The sequence below is a fragment of the Podarcis gaigeae genome (assembly GCF_964106915.1).
Source record: "Podarcis gaigeae genome assembly, chromosome: 8".
NCBI lineage: Eukaryota > Metazoa > Chordata > Lepidosauria > Squamata > Lacertidae > Podarcis > Podarcis gaigeae.
This window is the reverse complement of record NC_139684.1, coordinates 86,718,240-86,737,608: the sequence shown is the minus strand read 5'-3', so window position 1 is coordinate 86,737,608 and position 19,369 is coordinate 86,718,240. Positions and strand designations below refer to the sequence as shown.

General features: G+C 48.4%; 1 protein-coding gene across 2 annotated transcripts; it reads right to left on the bottom strand.

Moving 5' to 3' along the window:
• Nucleotides 1-636: 636 nt before the first annotated feature.
• Nucleotides 637-17,526, bottom strand: LOC310851508 (cytochrome P450 2G1-like). Of its 2 annotated transcripts, XR_014567757.1 has the most exons (10): nucleotides 17,159-17,526; nucleotides 10,773-10,935; nucleotides 10,513-10,662; nucleotides 9,230-9,390; nucleotides 7,947-8,123; nucleotides 5,611-5,752; nucleotides 5,131-5,318; nucleotides 3,582-3,723; nucleotides 2,274-3,163; nucleotides 637-1,275 (listed from the first exon to the last, which is right to left on the bottom strand). XR_014567757.1 is itself a non-coding variant. In XM_083754009.1 (9 exons), the coding sequence occupies exons 1-9, from the start codon at nucleotides 17,336-17,338 to the stop codon at nucleotides 2,982-2,984; spliced, it is 1,485 nt and encodes a 494-aa protein (XP_083610135.1). In that variant the 5' UTR covers nucleotides 17,339-17,411; the 3' UTR covers nucleotides 637-2,981. The 2 variants fall into 2 exon arrangements, 1 of the variants encoding a protein (XP_083610135.1); XM_083754009.1 differs by having other exon boundaries at nucleotides 637-3,163; nucleotides 17,159-17,411.
• Between the last annotated feature and the right edge of the window lie 1,843 nt (nucleotides 17,527-19,369).

Genomic DNA, 19,369 nt, shown 5'->3' with positions numbered 1-19,369 from the left:
CTGCTCATTTTCCAAGCAGACTAAATTGTGGACCATTTGCTGATTATATAACTTGCATCGAGGGCTGCCAAGTGGCTATGTACCGTATTTTTTGCTCTATAAGACTCACTTTTTCCTTCCTAAAAAGTAAGGGGAAATGTGTGTGTGTCTTATGGAGCGAATGCAGGCTGCGCAGCTATCCCAGAAGCCAGAACAGCAAGAGGGATTGCTGCTTTCACTGCGCAGCGATCCCTCTTGCTGTTCTGGCTTCTGGGATTCAGAATATTTTTTTTCTTGTTTTCCTCCTCCAAAAACTAGGTGCTTCTTGTGGTCTGGTGCATCTTATAGAGCGAAAAATACGGTAGGTGTTCACTCAAGCCCTGTGCTGCCTTTCCACTTCAAACTGCCTCTTCATAACAAAGGAACAAATTGTTGGACTATTGGGTTGTTTTGTTTTGATTTAAACTCATTGCATGCAAATATTTATTGATCCCTCCAAGGTTAAATTCAAATGACCATCCCATCCTGTAAAAAGTCTAAGGTGCCACCTGTGTCCACCTTCTGAGAAAGAAGCTCCTCCGGTCAAGGGCGGAACTTATTTTTGAGTAAAAGTACATAGAATCTCACTCTTGCTCTAACGAAGTAACCTCTGACTCATTTGCATAATCGGTCCTTCATTTTATTATGCGTGGAAATTACTTACTACAGTGGTACCTCAGGTTACATATGCTTCAGGTTACAGACTCCGCTAACCCAGAAATAGTACTTTGGGTTAAGAACTTTGCTTCAGGATGAGAACAGAAATCGTGCTCCGGCAGAGCGGCAGCAATGGGAGGCCCCATTAGCTCAAGTGGTGCTTCAGGTTAAGAACAGTTTCAGGTTAAGAACGGACCTCCAGAACGAATTAAGTACTTCACCCGAGGTACCACTGTATATTTTTAAATATATGTATGCTTCTGGTCAATCTTACCATTTAGATGCCATCTTTATCTCTGACCACGACAGAACTGTGGAAAAAGTATGTGTCACCAAGACGTATGCAAACATTTCTCTAGCACTGTTAGATCACAAAAGATTATTCTTTCCTTGCATGCTGTGCTTTGCATTCTCTCTTTGGGTGCTGGGGGCTGAGGAGAGGGAGGTGGAAAGTGGAGTTGGCAACTATGGAGTTAAGAACAGGATTCTGAGAGACTAGAGCGGCTCAGAAACTCACCAGAGGGAATTCTCATTTGCCTGGCGTCTTCTAGCCCAGACAGAAAACATCCATGACAAAAACAACAATCATGGCATGTTGCTCTAGGCCAGTGTTTCCCAACCTTTTTTGGGCAAAGGCACACTTGTTTCATGAAAAAAATCTCGAGGCACACCACCATTACAGCCCCGTGACGTCAGCGCGCAGCGTCACGCCGGGAGGGACGCATGAAAGTGTAAGTTTCAATTTTTTCCCCTCCCCCTTGCCTTCCTTCTGTGCCAACCGCCAAAAAGCCAAGAAAAAAGCCAAGACTTTAGGGCAGCAGGTCGACACGGAAGAAGCTCCTACCTAAGGACAGGTGTGACGGCCGTGTCCTCTTCTGCCACACTTGGCAGCCCTGCCTCACGGTCGTGACTCCCACCCTGATTTCTCCCCGCAGGTCGAGCGGCACAGGCAGCCCAATGTGTCCAGTCCAGACACAAGCCCCGCTTCCCCACTCTAGATCCTGAATGCGACCAAGTGCTCTGGACTCCCGAGCAGGGTGGGAAAGAGGACTCGCATCTGGTAGCCTCCGGGCTCCTCGCCTGCTCGAGGGATGGCATTGCAGGCAAGCTGCCGGCCGTCGCCATCGCCGCCCCCTCATGCGAGTGGACCTGCCCGGAGTGGTGGGCCGGGGGAGGCTCGCTCTCTGTGGGGATGTGGCCCGCACGCGCGGCCCCGCTTCCTCCTGCCCAGGGCTGAGCTCCTTACCCGCGATCTTGGTCTCGCGCACGCGGATCCCACTTATTCCGAAGCTCGCGCCACTAGCCGGGGCTCTCACACCGTGCCAGGGCGAGGCGGCGCGGCCCACTGACGTCATCGCGGCTCGCCGCCGCCCTCGACTTCCCTGTTCCCTCCCCTCCCTCGGGTCGCCGTGGTTACCGAGGACTGCAAGCCGCTCGGGCGAGCGTGGGGCATTAAGTGGGAGAAGGAAAATTAAAATTAAAACTCGCCCGAAGGCCGCCTCTCCGGATATCTTTCGAATTTTTTAATTTTTCCCGCGGCACACCAGGCAACGTCTCGCGGCACACTAGTGTGCCGCGGAACACCGGTTGGGAAACACTGCTCTAGGCTATGATATTCATTACTTCCCCTGCAGGCTCCAAACTCAAGACAACACAACAAAATGTCATAATAAATCCATCACACAGCAATGCAAGAAAATTACCAGCAAACCCTTTCCCATCTAGATGTTCTGAGCCATGGGTAGGCAAAGTAAGCCCCGGGGGCTGGATGCGACCCAATCGCCTTTTAAATCCGGCCTGTGGACGCTCCGGGAATCAGCATGTATTTATATGAGTAGAATGTGTGTTTTTATTTAAAATGCATCTCTGGGGTATTTGTGGGGCATAGGAACTCGTTCATATTTCCCCCCAAAATATAGTCCGGCCCCCCACAAGGTCTGAAGCGTATAACGAGCAACAAGTCCAGTAGCAAATGCGGCAAGTCAAAGCTTAAACACATTTTGCAAGGAGATGGAAATTCAAGAGGCACCGAAGTTCTTTGGGCTCAGCAGAGGAGAGGATGGGAAGGGCAGCAATGGGGAAAGAAGGATGATAAACACAGAGAGGCATAGACCCAGCCGAAGGAAGCCCAGTCCACAGGTAGGAACGAGGCCTAATTTGAGAGCAAAATCTTGAAGCCGCCCCTTACAAAAGCCCTTGGACGAGGGCCAGGAAAGGGAAGAAGACGGCTCCCCTCTCCCTGAGCAGCCAGAGAGACCAGCTTGTGCAACAGCATAGAGGCAGGGGAGGAAAGATTTGGTCTCCACTCAACGTGGGACGATGCAGAGCTTGTAGAAGGGCGGGATGGTGGCAAAGCCGGACTCCTGGGGGGTTGTGTCAATGTCCTTGGGGTCCACAAGGGGCTTCAGCCGGAATCTCTGCAGGGTGGTGGTGAAAAAAAGGAAGAGCTCCATTCGGGCCAGCGTTTCACCCAGACACACCCGTTTCCCTGCAAGGTGAAAGGGAGAGGAATCAGCAGGGAGGGAAGACATGGGTTTTGGAGTTAGAGGCCGGGTTTAGAGCAAGTCCAACGCCCTTGGGGTGTTAATGGAACAGCTGAAATCCATGTGAATGGAGAGGGCCTTCTGGCGGTTCCCTCGCTGCGAGAAGCCAAGTTACAGGGAACTAGGCAGAGGGCATTTTCGGTAGTGGCACCCGCCCAGTGATACCCTCCCACCAGATGTCAAAGAGGAAAACAACTACCAGACTTTTAGAAGACATCTGAAGGCAGCCTTGTTTAGGGAAGCTTTTAATGTTTAATAGATATTTTAATATTCTGTTAGAAGCCGCCCAGAGTGGCTGGGGAAACCCAGCCAGATGGGCGGGGTATAAATAATAAATCTATCATCATCATCATCATCATCTACCTGAGGAGAATGGCATGAAAGCGTCGTTCTTCTTGAAGCGCCCATTCTCATCCAGGAAGTTCTCTGGGTTGAAAGCAAATGGGCTTTTAAACTTCTTGGGGTCGAACAGGACAGTGTGGAGCATAGGGTAGATTTCTGTCCCCTAGGAAAAAGAGGGAGAGAATATTGAGGTCAGAATTGCAAAGATTCAGGGAAAGTCGAGAGAGAGAAGCTCTCCACCCCTTCTCTCAACTGGTGGATTGCCAGCCACATTCGACCACCGGCCAACTCCTCCCTGTCACGTCTACAGACTGCCCTGCCTGAATGTGAAGGCACCATGTGGGTAGCTGACCCGCAGAAATCTCATGCAATCTGGTCAAACGGTCAGTTGATCTACAGGTCCCCGTCCCCCCCACTCTACAGAAGCATCACTGTGGGCATCCGTCTGGGGTCAGGGAGGCATTCCACCTCTGGCGGTAGTTCAGCTTAAGCCAAGAGGAGGTCCTGTCTTGCCATTAGGCAGAGTGAGCCAGCTGCTTCAAGCGGCATGTCTGGAGGGTGAGGATTAGAGGCCAGGTGTTGGAGGACAGATGTGTCCCCATCATAGCTGTCAACCGTCCCTTATTTGGCGGAAAAGTCCCTTATCCCAGCGCCGTGTCCCACTGCTGTCCCTTATTGATGGATGTCCCTTAAATTTCCTGGGTTTCAAAGGAAGCAGCTCCTCTCCCTCCCGCCTTGCCGGCCAGGGAGGAGGGAGGCTCCAGCTGTGTTGCTTGGCTGCGTTGCTCACCCAATAAGGAGTCTAAGAATGACTGGGGGGTGGAGCTTGTATACCTTGTGCTCATCAAATCGGCCACGTTGCCTGGGGACTCGCCTTTGCTCAGCGATTCCCAGCGGAGAGGTGATGGTGGTTTTCCTTGCTGCATCCCCTTTGCCAGGTTGCTGCGCTGTGGGAACCACCGCTTGAGGCTTCGTTTGGCTTCTGGCTGGGCTTTCTGCCTTTGGCTGGGAGGGGCTCAGAAGTTGAACCTAGCTGTGCTCTGAAAATCCCTTATTTTGGCTGCTGATCCCTTATTTTCAAATCTGCAAGTTAACAGCTATGGTCCCCATGCACCCTGTAAACTAGCCGCAGCGTGAGACTTTACCAGCTGGGCCCTGGATTGGCTGTTGTGTTCTTGTTGTTTTTAAGTGCTATGTTTGCAGCTTTTGCCAACCTGGTGCCCTCTAGATGTTTTGAAATGCAACTCTGGTCAATCCCAGCCAGAATGGCCGTGCGAGACACCTAGAGGTTGGTGAAGGCTGCTTAACGGATTGGCAAATCTTTAAGACTCTCCTGGAGGGCGTCCGGTCCTTTTCCTTTGCCAAATACCCGCCACTAACAGGAGCCAACATCATCTCATCCTGCCTCCGACAGATTGATTCTGTGCCGGATGAAGACCCAAATGTTGTGGGCAGATGTTGGTGGCAAGGCACACATCTGTGAATGTTGCTAATCTCTTTTAAACAACAACAACAACCCATTTTCTTGTGTCCCAGACACTTTTTCTCCCCTCTGCCCCACAACTGATACCTTACTGATGATGTAGCCTCTGAATTCAGTGTCGCGCATCACAGAGTGGGCCACGTTCATGGGAATGAGGTCACTGACCCTCTGGACTTCGTGAATGACAGCGTCCACGTAAGGCATCTGGCTCCGGTCTTCAATGTTGGGGGCACGGTTCTGGCCAATCACTTGGTCAATCTCCTGGTGCATTTTTGCTGTCCAATGCATTTAGATCAGAGAAGGGTAAGAGAATCAGAGTCGGAAGGGACCACAAGGGTCATCTAGCCCAACCCGCAGTAATGCAGGAATCTTTGGCCCAACATGAGGCTTGAATCCATGACCCCGAGTCTCATAGTCCACTGCCTGAGCTATCCGTTTACAGTGCCATCTCTGGATGCGAACGGGACCTCTGTGGTATCTCCCCCTTACTTACTCACTCCCCAGCCCCCAGCAGGCTAGGTTGGGCTTTAATCAGCATGGCGGCAGTGTGCTGGTTCCCTTCCGTACCTTGCACTTCGGGGTGTTTCATCAGAAACAGAAACCCGTATCTCAGGGTGGAGCTGACGGTCTCTGTCCCAGCAAAGAACAAATTGAGTGTGGTGAGTTCTAGGTTCTTGGTGTTGAATTCGCTGGACGGGTTGCCTTTCTCCTGAAGACAGACAGGAAGCCAATGTCATCAGGATTCCCCCGTGTGGGTGAGAAGAAGGGGGAGTTGGTTCCAGGGCTGCTGCCTCTGGTATAGTCCTTTTATGGAAGAAGGACGTCACTTGTCTGGTGGGGGTGAAGAGAAACTAGGCAAGCTGGACACATGTCACCCCATCAGATCATTAATCATAATGCTGATAAATTTCTTATGCCCCAATCATCGGACTGGGTTGCCCCAGCCGCTCCGGGTGGCTTCCAACAAAAATACAGGAAAAACAACAACAACCATTGAAAGCTTCTCAAACTAGGGCTGCCTCCAGATGTCTGTGAAAAATTATATAGCTGTTGAAGTCTTTGACCTTTTCCAGGAGGGCTTTCCATGGGGGGGGGGGGGTGTGACTACCAAAAAGGTCTTCTGTATGTTAGAATTCCTGCTCCGTGATTGCAGTCATGGGATTGTTGTCTATCCCATGACGGTGGATGTTTTGACTCCACAGAGTGGGAAGTGAGGGAGACAGGATGTTTGTGTTCCTGTGTTCTGTGAAGTGGGACTATTGTCCTTTGTTCTTTTTCTCTTTGCTGTCTGATGCTAGAGAGAGAGAGGGAGTCATGTTGCAGTGCTCCGTGTGTGTTTATATGTAAATAAAGTAGATTAGCCAAAATGCTGAGTTGCTGAGGTGTGTTATGCAAGCTGCGCAAACTCTGCCGATCCCTAAGTGTGCCAGTGTCTGTTGGCATCGGTCGCTGTGATGTTCGGGCTGAAGAAAGCTTTTGAAGCTCCTGAACAAACGACCAGGAGGGAGAGAACATGCCAGTCGGGCATGTGTCTCTGCCAGGGTCCTACTCGAGTGTAGGACGAGCTCCTGGTTCCCTGTAGTTTCACTTCTCACAGTGAGGGGACTGCTAGAAGGCTTTCTAATGTATATTGGAGAAGCAAAGCAGCTATATAAATGTATGAGGTTTTGTTGAACCAACTTTTGGTCCCTCTAGAGATCCTTTTTACTGTGTATTCACAATGTACACAATTCAGCTATCAATACTCTTTACACCTGCAAACGTTTTGGGGTGGTCACACTGCTTCATTTCAAAGGAGTGCGTACCCAGTAACTTCTTACCAAAATCAGTCCTTAACTTTTCATACAAGAAACATTCTGGTTTATTTTTGTGTACCGCTTTTGTAAAACTCCAGCTTCTCCAGACAGCAATAGCATGGTAGCATTGGGGAAGCATTACAGAACAATTAGGAAAGCAAAACAGACCCACCATTAATGCACTATTACGGTGTCAAGAACACATTGCAGAAAGCCACTTCTGCCCTTTGGAGGAGGTGGGGTTGCAGGCTTCATGGCCCCAGCCCCCGGGTGATTGGGGGGATTCCTGGCCGCTTCACCTCCTGGCCAGCCAAATCAGCTGGATCTGGGGGTGTGGCCTGCCTTATTTAAAGCAGGACACAGCCGGGGATCTCCCTCTTTGCCGCCTGCCAGTTGTTCCTGCTTTTCCCACACTCCCACCCTTTAAGGTTTCCGTTCCTTGACCTTGCTATGGACTTTGGTTGGTCGCCGTTGAGGGGCCTGGTAGGAATTTTTCCACTTGGCAAATTGGCACCTGCCACTTGGTTTTCGCCTACCTCGTATCAAATCATCACAACTTTCTTGGTATTGGCGGTTAGGCATTGGTATTGTTCTGTAGATGGAAGAGGGGAGGTAGCGCCATCACCTGCCCCACGTATTGAAGGGCAGTCCGATAAAGGATTCCGGGGGACGTGGCCCTGTCCAAAGCCTGAGGAGGTGAGGGCCTAAGGCACGCCCCCTATTGGTGACCCTGGGGAGCTCCTAGTTAATGTGCATCAGCAGGACTCCCCCTACTGGTGGTTAACCCTTCCTGGATTTCTAGCGGACGGGCTGAAGTCGGATATAGTCAGTTAGGAGCAATGCCTAAGCCAGTACCGCTCATCACCTGTAACCATCACCTGCACACTCTAGGTTCATCAGTGACTGAAATGGTGGCACACCTGATCATGAAGCAGTTGCAAAGTGTATTATCAGCAAGGTGTGCTAGCAAGCACCAGAATCTGCAGAGCCCCTGTGGCAGTCCAGAGATTGCATCGCTTTGTAAGTGATGTGCGAGTTAGTGATCCTTGTGTTAACCCTACAGCTCCCTGTGGAAATCCCACCTCATGTCAGACGCCAACAGGGTACCTTTTCCATCTGGATGAGGAAGCAGTCAATGAAGTCACGAGGAGCATTGAGGTCAAGGGTCTCCTTGTTCTTCTTCACTCTCTTGGCAATGTAGGCTCTCATGTCTTCCAGAAGGTCATAGATCTTGGTGTGTGGCCCTGGAAAGTACTTCAGAATGCTGGCATACATGTCATAGAACTGCATGAAGAAAGAAAAGGACCGGCACATAGCTGTCAACTTACAGATTTGAAAATAAGGGACCAGCAGCCTCAAAAATAAGGGATCGGCAGCCAAAATAAGGGATTTTAGCCAACCAGCTGAAATACAAAGTTAAAAGGGACCAGATAATTTTGGAGAGCAGCGCCGGTTTTTAGCCCTTCGTTTCCAGAGGTTGCTGCTCAAGACACCAGCTGATGAAACATGGCAATTAAATAACTACAAGCAGCCACCACTTTTCGCGCAAAACGAAGTCCAAGCTACAAAGATGCTGCTGCAGTTCTGTATCTTTTCTCTCGTGCTCCATCTGCAGCTCTCAGTTCCATCGGGGGGGGGGGGGAATAGCGCCCGAAATAAACCCGCAGATCAGACCATCTGTGCTAGTCTACCACTACAAATCTATGTGGGAAGCGCTTGCAGTCCTTCCTCTGCTTTCCCCCTCTATGGTTAGCCCATGGAACACCTGCCTGCACCTCTGCCTCCTCCTCCTCTCTCTGAACTGCTTTCTCTATGGCTGCCCTCACTCTCCTCTCAAGGCTCCTCAGTCCCGGCGGGGAGGGGCTCCTGGGGGCCGAGGCTGCTGAGAGGAGGCCGGAGGGGGGCGGGCTGAGCAGCCAAGCAACACAGTTGGAGCCTCCCTCCTCCTGGCCGGCAGGGAGGGAGGGAGAGGAGCTGCTTGCTTTGAAACCCGGGAAATGTAAGGGACATCATCAATAAAGGACAGCAGTGGGACATGGCGCTGGGATAAGGGACTTTCCTGCCAAATAGGGGACGGTTGACAGCTATGTACCGGCAGCTGACCAGGAATGCCTCCTGAGGGTCAGGAGAGCTTCCTTGCAAGCCACGGAGGCCCCACTAGATGATAAGTAGCTGTTATAAACTATGGCTGGCTTTCAGACCCTTGTCCAGCCTGGTGCCCTTCTGCTCTCCACATGAGCTTAGACTCCAAATCTCATCAGGCACAGAGCACAGCCCTTAAGGCCAATGCTCAGGGATGATTAAGATGATGGGAGCTCCATTCCAACAATATCAGGAGGGTGTCTGATTGGGAAATGGATTTGTGCTCTGTCTGCTTTGAGACTGGGTACCTGAGACCAGGCGGTGCTCATCTCACGGAAGATGTCATTCATCATCTTCATCAGGGCCTGGAAATCCTTGTCTTCGTAGTCAAAGCGGTCGCCAAAGACGATGGAGCAGATAACGTTGGAGACGGCGCGGCTGAGGGTGAAGGTAGGGTCGAAAGGCTTCTCTGCAATGCCAGGGCAGAGGAAAAGAAGGAAGAGGCATTGTGCTGAAGGGGCCAAGATATCTTGGGAAGTGTGAGGAACTGTGGAACACCTGCAAAGTCCTCTCCCAAACTCTTCCCAAAAGCTCATCTGCAGTCTCTACCCAGAACTTAGGATACCTATTGCTGACCAGGCTAATAGAATGAAGACCTTCGCTGGCTATGGAGCAGCCTTCCCAGAGAGCTCACTCAGTGCTATCATTATGGCCTCTCTTTTGTTGCATCTGGTGAATGCCTTTTTTACTCACCCGGGCCTTTTAAACAATTTGTGCTTTGGCTCTGAGCCTCCCAACCATGTTTCATTACATATTTGCCACAGAGGACTATTCCGAACTCTACTTTTATTGGATAATAGTATTATGCATGTTAGGGACGCGGGTGGCGCTGTGGGTTAAACCACAGAGCCTAGGACTTGCCGATCAGAAGGTCGGCGGTTCGAATCCCCGTGACGGGGTGAGCTCCCGTTGCTCGGTCCCTGCTCCTGCCAACCTAGCAGTTTGAAAGCACGTCAAAAGTGAAAGTAGATAGATAGGTACCGCTCCGGCGGGAAGGTAAACGTCGTGACCAACTCTGGGGTTGCGGCGCTCATCTCGCTTTACCAGCCAAGGGAGCCGGTGTACAGCTTCTGGGTCATGTGGCCAGCAAGACTAAGCCGCTTCTGGCGAACCAGAGCAGCGCACGGAAACGCCGTTTACCTTCCTGCCGGAGCAGTACCTATTTATCTACTTGCACTTTGACATTCTTTCGAATTGCTAGGTTGGCAGGAGCAGTGACCGAGCAACGGGAGCTCATCCTGTCGCGGGGATTCGAACTGCTGACCTTCTGATTGGCAAGTCCTAGGCTCTGTGGTTTAACCCACAGCGCCACCCGCGTCTCCATTTATCTCTCCTTATTCGTTATTTTGGGGGCAATGTATGTGCTCTTTCCTCCCTGCCTATTATCTTTCTGGAGCCCAGAAATTGTCATTGCCTTTGGGACAAAAAGACTTCCCTTCCCCAGCCTGCCTGGGCTTCGGAGCTCGTGTTTCTGCCCAGCCTGGTGGGGCTGCTGACCTCCTCCCCCCTGCCCGTCACTTGGCCTACTCACGGTTGGTCTTATGAAATTCCTCCAGCAGGAACTGAGCTTCCTCTTGGATCCGATCCTCGATTGTTTTTTTCCCCATGCCAAAATTCCTCAAGACCGTGAGGGAGAAGCGTCTCAGCTGCTTCCAGCGCTCTCCCTCAGAAAACGCCACCCCTGCAGGTATGGGGAGGAGAAAGGGGAGAAGGATTGAATAGCAGCCAGGAAACAGCAGACGTAAGACTCCTGTGTTGCAAGTTAGACCACCCTGGGTTCCTCCTCCTCACCATAACCATCAAAGGTCCTTTGCAGCGTGGGGTTGGTTTTCCTTCCGCTAAATTCTTCTGCCTTGTCTATCAGGGCCTCCTTCACAGCTTCATGTCCACAGAGGACCACAATCGGGCGATTTCCAAAGTAGACGGTGAACACTGGGCCGTATTTGTCGCGAAGCTGCACAGGAGGAAGGCCAAAGGCTACTTTTTAAAATTTAAAAAACAGAACAATCTTTAATCCACTGCTTCTTTTTCTTAAAATTCACTGGCACTCTTACAACAGCTGACAGTATAAATGCTGGAAACAGGCTGGCCCTTGGCCTGATCCAACAGGGTGGTTTGAACATTCATCTCTGTGTTAAAATCTGTTCACTGAATTCCCTCAGACTCTTATTTTGTGGGAAGGAGAGAGATGCCAGGCAGGAGGCTTTCGGCGCATGCTCAGAGGGCCTCTACCTGCCACCAAAATGCACTTTATCAAGCAAGGGGACAAAATGCATGAAAGCAAGTTTCCATTCCTGTTTGGATAAAATTTTGAGACTGGTATGTCTCACACAGACTGGCTCTGCAAGTGTCAAGATGCTCGTGGGACAGTTCTGCGAGGTTAAGTGTCATTTCTGACTAAACCCTCTTGTGGAGTGTGGACAGAAATGGTTTTAATGTTGTCTTTTGAAACGGCTCTGACCCAGAAGGCTCTAAAACGTGATTCTAGGCTGAAAATGCAATTCTAGGCTTCATCCACAGAAGTTTAGCCTCCAGATCAAGGGAACTCATAGTTATTTGGTGGGTTAAGCTCCGTAGCCGACTGCATGCTTACTATTGGCTCCACCCCCCTTATATTTGTTGGAAACACGCCCGGGAAGGCCACCAACTACCCAAGACTCAGGGGTATCTCTCCGGTGGTCCTCCCTGGCTGTTTAGTGTCCAGATGGAGGGAAGTCATAGTACTGCTTTATTCCACCTTGTTCAGAGCCCACCTGGAGTCCTATGTCCAGTTTGGGGCACCACAGTTGAAGCTGGAAGGCGTGCAGAGGAGTGCAGCCCCTTTCTCCGCCACCAACCACCAAAACACAAACAGTGAACCGCCCACCCTCAGGCGTGTTATGGTAAAATCTGGGTGCGAGGCTGCTCTGCCACCCAGCTCGTCGGACGATAAGTCCGCGGGTCCCTGAGGAGGAAAATGAGCTCAGCCGGAGACAGGAGCAAGCAGCAGAAGATCCAAGTTTATTGCGCAACAGGTTCAAGGCGAGATTGAACCCCGAGAAAGGGGTGACATGAACTTTTGAATCTTCCCTCCATGTCCCAGAATACAGTGCAAAATACATCCCAGTTACATCATGAATACATTAAGAGAGGTTGGGTTACACGGATTACATCATAAATACATTAAGAAGAGGTTGGGTTACACGGATTACATCATAAATACATTAAGAAGAGGTTGGGTTACACAGGATTAACATATGGAGGAGGGAGGGGGGAATATGCAGAGCTGGAGATATGCGCAGATAAGCACATCCTGAGTACCGGTGATGAGAAGACAATGGTCCATGTATGCAGTCTGCCACCTGGCATTGCCCGGAGGAAAGGCTTGGCAGAGTGATTTGACGGGATTAGGGTCTTCCTGAGTGTACATGACACCTCGCTTGAGGGATTATGGAGGACAGGGGAGGTGTCATGGAGTCCTAGAGAAATTGAGCAAATTGGCACGTTGAGTTTCTATGAATTTTATAGATTTTAGTCCCTTTTGACATTGACAATTGGAAATAAATGGATATATTGTAGCGAAGAAGAAGGTGAAGAAGACATGCCCCCCCCTCCGTATCAGGCAGCTGGGTTAAAAGTTAATTTTAATAAACTGTCAATGATGTGTTTAAATGTGAAACCTAAAATTCAACTAGAAGCCTCTAAATTATTGGGTATTCCTATAGCAAATCAGATGGTGACATGTTTAGGGGTAAGGATAACTAAAAATGTGAAGAAAATATCTGAATATAATTTTTTTAAAAAAACAAACACTTGGAGTGGTATTCAGTCACAGTTGAAAATCTGGGAGAAAAGGAAGGAAATGATTAGTACAAGATTTGCATTAGTTAAAATGTTTTTCTTAATTAGGAAGAACTTTCTGAGGGTCAGAGCTGTTTGACGGTGGAATGGACTCCCATGGAAGCTGGTGATCTCTCCTTCCCTGGAGATTTTCCAACAGGCTTCTGATGGCCATCTGCCAGGGCTTCTCTAGCTGCGATTTCTGCACTTCAGGGGGTTGGACTAGATGTCCCCTGGGGTTCCGGACTTCCGGGTTGGCGCCTCCGGCAATGGCTGAGCTCCTCCGGTCGGGAGGAACTTACTCCGTGAAAAACAGGGTCTGACTGCCACAGCGAAGGTGGAGACCCATTGAAATCACAAGCGGGAGAAGCTTGTGAACTTGGGATTCAGCTGGCACCTTTTGTGCCTCCCCTACTCGCGGGGAAACCCTGTTTAGGGGATCCGGAGCGACGTGGGGTGAGTGGGGCAGTGCTTTGAATCGACTGCTTCTTTCACGGAGTGAAGCCGCATTGCTGTTGCTGGAGAGCGCTGACTTTTTCCTGTGGACAATTGGATTTTAAACAACTAACCGTGAGTAGAACGGAAAATTGGATCTTTAAATACTTTAATTTGGCGCCGAAGCTTTTTATTAAAAGTAATAAATATTTTTTTAAAAAAAAATAGATGTCCCCTGGGGTTTGTCCCAACTCCCTTTCTATAATTCTACAATCCCTGGTTCAGAGTCCCACTTCAGGGTTTCATCACTCTCATATAGAGCCAAACTCCGTATGAGGTGGGAGAATCAATAATCCAGCACTTTTATTTTTCTTTAAAGAAGGTGCTGGCAGGGAGGGCAAGTTTGGTTAAAGCAGTGGCTGCCATTTCCAGACACTAAATCCTTTCTTCGTGGACATTTTGCTGCTCAGAATCCTCCTCACAGCGTGACGACCTGTTTCAAAAGGACTGGAACAAATTTATATTTTACATGAAAGAAAATTGCAAACATTTGAAAACGTTTGCAGGCTTGAATTGAAATGTTTTGTAATGTAAATATAAGGAACTGAGTTACCGATAACAAGGTGAAATAATGCAATAAGATCGAAGGTAAATAAGTGATTATAGAAATGCGAAGAATATAGAAAGATGTGTGGATGTCAGAAAAAGGGAGAGAAGGAGGTTGTTGCTCTTATCGAGTAATAAGCTATAGAATTATGTAAGAAAATGTGAATATGATAAAAGTGGAAAATTCGATAAATATTACTGGGGGGGGACACAAAATCCTCCCAGCTGCCTGACCCATTTCTATTTGCAGGGGAAAATAAACCACAAGGCCTCCAACGAGCTGCCGTGAGGATCCTGCTATTGAACAAAAAAGTAAGAGTACAAATATTTAAATAAATGGAGACATTTATGAAATATGATGCCAGCAACACCTGAACAAAAAGCCTCACTATGTTGACACACCAGTATTTCATCACCAGGGGAAACATAGCTGAGTGTTGAGGGGGTGTGTGTGTTGCTTAACAATTTCCACTGTAATGCGTAGTTCTTTCTCAAAGGCAGAGCAAATGCTTAAAGCCAAGCTCAACCCATCTCCTACTCTATCTCCCAACCTCAATTCCAACCCACCTCAACCAACCCTCTCAACTCTCCTGTCTCTCTTCAAATCCTCTCCTTTTAAACACTACCTCCTGGAACCACGGCCAATCGGAGGCTGCCGTTCATTAACCATTTGCTGGCAGGGAAAGAAAGAAACACTTGTTGATCCAACCGGTCTAGCAAAACCCAACATTTTCGTCACACATGGTTTCGAATCCCATGTTGGGCAAAGGATCCCTGCATTGCCAGGGGTTGGACTGGATGTCCCTGGTGGTCCCCCTCCAACTTTACAATTCTAGGATTCTATCCAAATTTAGAGTCTCCAAAATGCTGCCTGTTGTTGTTTAGTTGTTTAGCCGTGTCCTCCTCTTCGTGACCCCCTGGACCAGAGCACGCCAGGCCCTCCTGTCTTCCACTGCCTCCCGCAGTTTGGTCAAACTCATGCTGGTAACTTCGAGAACACTGTCCCACCATCTCGTCCTCTGTCGTCCCCTTCTCCTTGTGCCCTCCATCTTTCCCAACATCAGGGTCTTTTCCAGGGAGTCCAGGGAGTCTTCTCCTGAGGTGGCCAAAGTCTTGGAGCCTCAGCTTCACGATCTGTCCTTCCAGTGAGCAGGGCTGATTTCCTTCAGAATGGAGAGGTTTGATCTTCTTGCAGTCCATGGGACTCTCAAGAATCTCCTCCAGCACCAGAATTCAAAAGCATCCATTCTTCAGCGATTAGCCTTCTTTATGGTCCAGCTCTCACTTCCGTACATCACGACTGGGAAAACCATAGCTTTAACTATACGGACCTTATAGTTAAATGCTGTATAGGTAAATGCTGCCTACCAGGATGCAAAACAGGTTGGAAAGTTTAAAAAGAAGGGGAGGGTTGTGAAAGAGAACATGTAGGATTGCTGTTGAGTTGTTTTTAAAAAAAGAAAAATGCTTTCGGAAGTTAGCAAGAATGATGCTTAGCTTGCTGAGTGCTGAAAGTGCACATCAACATTTGGTCCTCACAACAACCTTGCAAAGGTAGACAAGGGAATTTGCTACTGTTACTTCTATTCGCAGTAACGCTCTTTTTGCACCTTCCCAGGAAAACCTGCTCTTTAATGCTGAATCGGAACAAACAGCAATTTGGGTTTTTTGAGGATTGCAGTTTTCTCGATTCCGTAGTAAAGAGCAGGCTTTCATGGGGAAAGCACCAGGGCAAAATGGGGAAAGTGTTCAAACAGGGAGCTTTCAAAAACAGACCTGTGCCAAGAACAGGCAGCGCAAAGGTAAGAGTGGGTGAGTCCTAACAGGGTTTTTTTTGGTGTTATTTAACAAAGTTGGCATCAGGCAAACATCAGGCAAACGGGTGAACATATGGATCCAAAGAAAACAGAAGCAAAAGATTACCAAGTGTGTCAACTCTCCTTTTTTAAAAAAAATAAAATTTAATACAGTCTCTGCAAAAAACAAACAAACATAGCATTGAATTTATAGTGTCAGTTTACATCATCTTAAAACATTACTGGGTCATTGTAGGCTGTCCACAGACCTGTTTGGAAACGGGTGGGAGAAATTTGCTATCTACTTCCCTTGTGTATGAAAAGAAGGGGAGGCAGGTTTCATCAAAGGTGTCTTCCTTTATAAAAGCTTTTGGATGGACAGGGCAACGGTCATCTAATCTACCCAACTAGAGGCAGGCAGGCAGGCAGGGATACAAGGAGAGAGATGGAGGAAGGTGTTTTGGTGAGAGGCAGAGAGACAGGAATATCCAGAAAGCCACAAAGAAGACACAGAGACGCTTAGTTGGGGAAGCACTGTATTTTGAGCATATTCCTGTGCAGGAGAAAGGGTGGAGATGGAAGAGGAGAGAGATGGGGGAAACTGAGGCCTCCGTGCATCTCAATTATTTGAATTCCCCTTTGACTCCTGGGTGCTGCTCTTGCTGCTCTGTTCCAAGAAGGGCCAGGGGAGAAATCTGGTTCCGCTTTCATTTGAAGGCTAATCTACCAACCTTACACTTTCCCAAACCATGCACAAACTGAAGCACACGGATTCAGGTTCTGCAGTGCAGATCTCCAGCCAGACAATGACAAATGAAGACACCACAGGAAAGGGTGCATGCAAATGGAAATATTCAGGGAAATCACTTGGAAAAATGTGCACATTAGTCAAAAGGGCATGCGAGGGGGAATGTGTTTATGAGGAGACATTTGCACTAAAACGCTGATAAATTTCCATGAAGATTTTTTTTTTTAAATAATATTTATTATTTTCAGTAGATAAACATAGTAAAGAAAGAAAAGATTAACAATAATAAAAGCAAACAAAAAATAGGAGAGAAAGAGAAAAAAGATACATACAACATATTACCACTTAATTAAAATTAAGTACCACCCATCTTCATAAACATAGTATTTGATTTCCTTCAGTCTTTTCCATCCGAATTTCTTAGTAATTATATGTAGCAGTTTCCAATATCAGAGTTTCAAAAGACCATATCACAGTCCTAATCATATGACATAGCTTTCCTTATCGTACATTTTCTTATTTATAAATTTGATTCCATTTTAATCCTAGGCCTAATTGTTTCTTTCAAGTGGTTACATATCTTTAATATTACAATACTTATTCAAATAGTCTTTAAATTTCTTCCAGTCTTCCATGAAGATTTCTTTTTTTTAAAAAAAAAAATAGTTTGCAAATTTCTCCAGAAATACTGAGAACTGGATTTAAGGTTGAGAAGCAGAGAACCAAAAGTGACTCTGCCTTCTGCCCCTGGTTCCCAGAGGCCGTCAACTCACCCTGAGGAGGGATTTCAAAGTTTCTGATGACTTGATCTGCAGGAAATTTCCAATCACAGGGAGCGGCATGGGTCCGGGGGGCAGCTTCCCATGGCGCGATACGCTCCTCACTGCTGCCGAAATGAGGAGCCAAGTCAGGCAGATGACAAGAAGGAGAGTTACAATGCTGGCCAGGTCCATGATGGAGGTCACTACCAGTCTGTCCCAGTGCAGACAACTGTCCCATTTTGACAGGGTTCTAGATACTGAATCAAGGCTGGATTTGGCCCCACCTTCTGCATTATGTAACTGCACAAGGCCAACCTGTTGAGAGCTTTAATCCCAATAAACCTATGCCAAAAGTTAATCATCTATTTCCTGGTTATCAGGATTGTGAATACCGTATTTTTCCTTCTATAACACGCAGATTTTTTCTTCTAAAAAGGAAGGGGAAATGTCTGTGCGTGTTATAGAGCGAATGTGTGGTCCCTGGAGCCGAAAAATCATGCAAAAATCAAATCGCGGCGCTGCACGCTGCACTGAGAAGCGAAACCTGAAAAGAGGAAGCGGCTGCTTTCCTGCATTCTGCCTCAGGGTCTTACTGCCCACCCTCCTCTGTTTCGTTGCTGTGTTTGCTGAAACGGAACAAAGAGCAGGGAAAGCCCCTCCCCTCCAGGCAAGCTCCGGTGCTGCTGGGGGAGAAGGAGAGAGAGGGGGGAAGGGAGAGGGAGGGGGAGAGAGAGAGAGAGAGAGAGAGAGAGAGAGAGAGAGAGAGAGAGAGATGGCTGGCTTGGGTGGGGGGAAACTTTTGCCTTTCTTTCCTCCCTCCCGTTAAATCCCTCTCCTGCATTCTTAGCCAGCTGCTTCTCTGCACACCCCTCTAATGTCCCTTCTTTGTTTTTCCTTCGCTCCCCACTTAAAATGTGGTTACAAAGCATGGATCCTCAGGATCTTTGCATTGAGTCACCCCAAATTCACCATCAGATCACATAGCATGTCCATGGCTACAGCCTGCACCAAAAAAATCACGCACCCACTGTTGCCTGGGGCTGCAATGGTGCAAAAATGTGGTTACAAAGCATGGATCCACAGGGATTCTCAGGATCTTTGCATTGGGTCACCCCAAATTCACCATCAGATCACATAGCATGTCCATGGCTACAGCCTGCCCCCCCAAAATCACGCACCCACTGTTGCCTGGGGCTGCAGTGGTGCAAAAATGTGGTTAAAAAGCATGGATCCACAGGGATTCTCAGGATTTTGGCATTGGGTCACCCCAAATTCACCATCAGATCACATAGCATGTCCATGGCTACAGCCTGCCCCCCCAAAATCACGCACCCACTGTTGCCTGGGGCTGCAATGGTGCAAAAATGTGGTTAAAGAGCATGGATCCACAGGAATTCTCAGGATTTTGGCATTGGGTCACCCCAAATTCACCATCAGATCACATAGCATGTCCATGGCTACAGCCTGCCCCCTCAAAATCACGCACCCACTGTTGCCTGGGGCTGCAATGGTGCAAAAATGTGGTTAAAAAGCATGGATCCACAGGAATTCTCGGGATTTTGGCATTGGGTCACCCCAAATTCACCATCAGATCACATAGCATGTCCATGGCTACAGCCTGCCCCCCCCCCCCAAATCACATACCCACTGTTGCCTGGGGCTGCAATGGTGCAAAAACATGGTTACAAACCATGGATCCACATGGATCCTCAGGATCTTTGCATTGGGTCAGCCCAAATTCACCATCAGAGCACATAGCATGTCCATGGCTACAGTCTGCCCCCCCCAAAATCACTCACCCACTGTTGCCTGGGGCTGCAATGGTGCAAAAACGTGGTTACAAACCATGGATGCACAGGGATTCTCAGGATTTTTGCATTGGGTCAGCCCAAATTCACCATCAGATCACATGTCTGTGGCCACAGCATGAAGCACAAAAATGATACATCCACTGTTTCATTCAGAATGTTTTTTCCCTTGTTTTCCTCCTCTAAAAACGATGTGCGTGTTATGGTCAGGTGCGTGTTATAGAGCGAAAAATACGGTATTTGTTCCAGGAGCACGAGAGTTTGTGTGCACATTCTTCGTGATGTGGGTAAACAATTTCCATGCCAATCAACTTTAAACTTTTTTATCTAGTGGTTTCTAGTCAATAGTCACGTTGTCCGCATTTGGACTCTCTTGATAATTGCGTATTGATTCCAAAGTTGTTATGAAATTTTA

What these genes read in the sequence shown, in the direction of transcription:
- LOC310851508 (XM_083754009.1), bottom strand. Translation starts at nt 17,338, where the DNA reads ATGGACCTGGCCAGCATTGTAACTCTCCTTCTTGTCATCTGCCTGACT. An exon ending in TGAGCACCGCCTGGTCTCAG is followed by an intron (nt 8,124 to 9,229) that starts GTACCCAGTCTC and finishes TTCTTCATGCAG; the next exon opens with TTCTATGACATGTATGCCAG. An exon ending in GAAACACCCCGAAGTGCAAG is followed by an intron (nt 5,319 to 5,610) that starts GTACGGAAGGGA and finishes TGCATTGGACAG; the next exon opens with CAAAAATGCACCAGGAGATT.